Raw genomic sequence first — 1,492 nt, forward strand, 5'->3', positions numbered from 1 at the left:
AGCGTCGTACGTCACCGACTTCTGCTCCGAGCCGGCCAGCTCGCAGAGGGAGGAGTACTCCTCTGCCTCCAGGTCCGACTCCTTCAGCTCCGGTGAGGAAATGATGGGGATCTCGCTGAAGTCCCCGGTCGAGCAGCAGTGCCGGGTGTCCTGCAGCCACCTCTCGCTGTCCGCCTTTGCCGCTTCATCGTAGGTCAGCGTCTCCTCCTCCTCCTCCTCCATCGCCTGCTGGCTGAAGTCCCGGGCCGGCTCATTCTTGGCCGACTGCTCGCCGTCACATAGATCCAACCCACAGGCATTTTTTTTGTCCTTGCAGGAGCCCCCCAGTTTGCTGGGGAACAAGCCCTTGGGGAGGTCGGTGGCTTGCAGCTCCTTCCACCGCAGGCATGCCTCACCCAGGCTCTCCTCCGGCCACTCGAAGTGCTCCATGGCATTCTCAGACCCCACCGAGTTGGCCGTGGTGTTCGAGTAGCAGCTGTAGCCGGTGGCTCCTGCGCTCGACGTTGCTGCTGGGATGCTGGGCTTGGAGTTGAAGGCCAGCGGGGCCGCGTCCTTCAGAGTGTCCTTGGTCTCAGCAGCCGTGAACTCGACCTGGGGACCCTCGTACACCTCCTCGCCAAAGTCCTTCCCTGCGCTGGCCCCCGAAGCCTTGTCCAGCTTCAGTGGCTCGGTGAGGGTGCTGGAGTCACCCTGGCTGGGCCAGCTGCCCTTCACCATGGAGTCCAGGCAGGGCCGGTGGTTCTCTAGCTGAAAGGGGGACTTGGTGGCCTCCTTGCTCAGCATGGGCGAGTTGGCCCAGGCTTTGTCTGACTTCTCGCTGATGGCATCCTGCAGGACGATGATCTCAGAAGCCAGCTCCTCCTGGGACAGGGCGCTGAGGAGCAGCCGGGGACAGTCCCGTTCATTGGTCACGTACTTGGTGAAGGTCTCCAGGGGCAGGCTGGCGTGGATGCTCTGGAAGGAGTCGTCTGATTTGGTGGACATATCGTCCGGGGAGGTCACGGAGCAGGTGGACACGGACTCGGGCTTCGCCTTGGAGTTGCTGTTGACGCGGGCAGGGCTGCGGTTCTGGTTGCAATACAGGAAACTCCTCTCCAGCTGGTCCTCCGACCCACTGAGATAGTCAGTGTCCTGCGCCTCGGCGTGGACGGACTGCGGGGTGCTCAGGGGGTCGGACAGGGGGGTCCCCACCTGCTCCGCCGAGTAGGTGCTGCTCTCAGGGCTGCAGTGTTGCCCCTTGAGCTGCTCGGGGGTCCTCGCCGGGGTCTTGATGCCCTTCTTCTGTGGCACGGCCGCTTTGGAGAGCAGCAGCTGCTGGACGGTGTTGGAGATGTTCTCCACCTGGGAGGTGAGCGCCGTCAGGCTCTGCAGGCTCAGGTCCGAGAGCAGGTTTTCTGGCAGCTTCTCCTTCTGCAGATTTTTGCAGTTCCCAGATTGAGCATCGGGGCTGGTCCCATCAGTGGGAGAAGGATTCAGCAGCGGCATGAAATGG

At 62.8% G+C, this 1,492-nt stretch overlaps 1 protein-coding gene across 1 annotated transcript; it reads right to left on the bottom strand.

Moving 5' to 3' along the window:
- Positions 1–10: 10 nt before the first annotated feature.
- On the bottom strand, positions 11–1,488 carry RAI1 (retinoic acid induced 1; the record flags this gene model as incomplete). Its single annotated transcript, XM_008941059.1, has 1 exon — positions 11–1,488. A coding segment is annotated over one exon (1,478 nt), but the record flags the coding sequence as incomplete, so codon positions are not given.
- Positions 1,489–1,492: the final 4 nt, after the last annotated feature.

The sequence above is a fragment of the Merops nubicus genome, unplaced genomic scaffold (genome assembly GCF_000691845.1).
Source record: "Merops nubicus isolate BGI_N331 unplaced genomic scaffold, ASM69184v1 scaffold35195, whole genome shotgun sequence".
In the NCBI taxonomy this organism is placed as follows: Eukaryota; Metazoa; Chordata; class Aves; order Coraciiformes; family Meropidae; genus Merops; species Merops nubicus.